The 2,421-nt window shown below is 58.3% G+C and overlaps 1 protein-coding gene across 1 annotated transcript, besides 2 other annotated features; it reads left to right on the forward strand.

The window, feature by feature from the left end:
* Nucleotides 1-104: 104 nt before the first annotated feature.
* Nucleotides 105-124: a microsatellite.
* Nucleotides 125-273: 149 nt separating this feature from the next.
* Tco025E_06567 (paraflagellar rod protein 2C) lies at nucleotides 274-2,043 on the forward strand (the record flags this gene model as incomplete). Its single annotated transcript, XM_029373442.1, has 1 exon — nucleotides 274-2,043. One exon carries the CDS (start codon nucleotides 274-276, stop codon nucleotides 2,041-2,043), a length of 1,770 nt encoding a protein of 589 aa, XP_029226440.1.
* A 172-nt stretch (nucleotides 2,044-2,215) lies between these two features.
* Nucleotides 2,216-2,235: a microsatellite.
* Nucleotides 2,236-2,421: the final 186 nt, after the last annotated feature.

Here is a 2,421-nt window from a genome sequence, read left to right on the forward strand (position 1 = left end):
AACGATGTAATAAGGCGCTCTTTGTAGCCCATATGTATACTGCAGCGTTTATGGGTATTCGAGGCTCATTATCTCTCACACTCCCTCTGCTTCTCTCCTCGGGCGTGTGTGTGTGTGTGTGTGTCAGCGTGGTCTTCTGGCCACTTTTTCCCCTGGAAGCCGTCTCCCCACTTTCTTCCTTTCCTCTTATTGCTGTCTTTTTTACACTGTGCGGAATAGGTCTTGTAGTTTAATATTAAACTTCCCACACCCACAAGTACACGTGAGAACGCCATGTCTGCCGAAGAAGTGACTGGCCTGGAGGCTGCCCGCAAGCAGAAGATTCACAACCTGAAGCTGAAGACGGCATGCCTTGAAAACGAGGAGCTGATCCAGGAGCTGCACGTTTCGGACTGGTCCGAGACGCAGCGGCAGAAGCTGCGCGGTGCCCACCTGAAGGCGGAGGAACTTGTCGCGGCCGTCGACGTCGGCACAAAGTGGAACCTGACGGAGGCCTACGACTTGGCGAAGCTGATGCGCGTGTGCGGCCTCGAGATGAGCCAGCGTGAACTGTACCGTCCGGAGGACAAGGCGCAGTTCATGGACATCATTGGTGTGAAGAAGGTGCTGCAGGACTTGAAGCAGAACCGCAACAAGACGCGCGTGGTGAGCTTCACGCAGATGATCGACAACGCCATTGCGAAGATGGAGAAGGTGGAGGAGGAACTTCGCCGGTCGCAGCTGGACGCGACGCAGCTGGCGCAGGTTCCCACACGGACGCTGAAGCAGATCGAGGACATCATGAACGCCACACAGATCCAGAACGCGCTCGCGTCGACGGACGACCAGATCAAGACGCAGCTAGCGCAGCTCGAGAAGACGAACGAGATCCAAAACGTCGCCATGCATGACGGCGAGATGCAGGTCGCCGAGGAGCAGATGTGGACGAAGGTGCAGCTGCAGGAGCGACTGATTGACCTGATCCAGGACAAGTTCCGGCTCATCACCAAATGCGAGGAGGAGAACCAGCCCTTCAAGAAGGTCTATGAGGTGCAGAAGCAGGCGAACCAGGAGACGAGCCAGATGAAGGACGCGAAGCGGCGCCTGAAGCAGCGGTGTGAGACGGACCTGAAGCACATTCACGACGCGATCCAGAAGGCGGACCTGGAGGACGCCGAGGCGATGAAGCGCCAGGCCGCGAACAAGGAGAAGAGCGACAGCTTCGTCCGAGAGAACGAAGAGAAGCAGGAGGAGGCGTGGAACAAGATCCAGGACCTGGAGAGGCAGCTGCAAAAGCTGGGGACGGAGCGCTTCGAGGAGGTTAAGCGCCGCATTGAAGAGATCGACCGCGAGGAGAAGCGGCGCGTGGAGTACTCACAGTTCCTGGAGGTGGCGTCACAGCACAAGAAGCTCCTGGAGCTGACGGTGTACAACTGCGACCTGGCGATCCGGTGCACCGGGCTGGTGGAGGAGCTGGTGTCGGAGGGCTGCGCCGCGGTGAAGGCCCGCCACGACAAGACGGGCCAGGACCTGGCGGCGCTGCGGCTGGAGGTGCACAAGGAGCACCTGGAGTACTTCCGCATGCTGTACCTCACCCTGGGCTCGCTAATCTACAAGAAGGAGAAGCGGATGGAGGAGATTGACCGCAACATCCGCACGACGCACATCCAGCTTGAGTTCTGCGTGGAGACCTTTGACCCGAACGCGAAGCGGCACGCCGACATGAAGAAGGAGCTGTACAAGCTGCGCCAGGGCGTGGAGGAGGAGCTGGCGATGCTGAAGGAGAAGCAGGCAAAGGCGCTGGAGGACTTCAAGGAGTCGGAGGAGGCGCTGGATGCCGCCGGCATCGAGTTCAACCACCCCGTCGACGAGAACAACGAGGAGGTGCTGACGCGGCGCAGCAAGATGGTGGAGTACCGCTCGCATCTGACAAAGCAGGAGGAGGTGAAGATTGCCGCGGAGCGCGAGGAGATCAAGCGGGCACGGCTTTTGCGCACCGGTGGAGGCGGCAGCGGAGAGCAGCCTCGCATCGGCAACAATACCGCCCCCGCCCGTCTCGAGTGAGTGCGAGCCGACCGAAATGTAAATCTCCCACAGCCGTGGGCAAGACGGCCACCGTGTTGTGCTGCTGAAAACGATGTAATAAGGCGCTCTTTGAGCCCATATGTATACTGCAGCGTTTATGGGTATTCGAGGCTCATTATCTCTCACACTCCCTCTGCTTCTCTCCTCGGGCGTGTGTGTGTGTGTGTGTGTCAGCGTGGTCTTCTGGCCACTTTTTCCCCTGGAAGCCGTCTCCCCACTTTCTTCCTTTCCTCTTATTGCTGTCTTTTTTACACTGTGCGGAATAGGTCTTGTAGTTTAATATTAAACTTCCCACACCCACAAGTACACGTGAGAACGCCATGTCTGCCGAAGAAGTGACTGGCCTGGAGGCTGCCC

Source organism: Trypanosoma conorhini, assembly GCF_003719485.1.
Source record: "Trypanosoma conorhini strain 025E chromosome Unknown Tco_14.4_contig_00449, whole genome shotgun sequence".
In the NCBI taxonomy this organism is placed as follows: Eukaryota; Euglenozoa; class Kinetoplastea; order Trypanosomatida; family Trypanosomatidae; genus Trypanosoma; species Trypanosoma conorhini.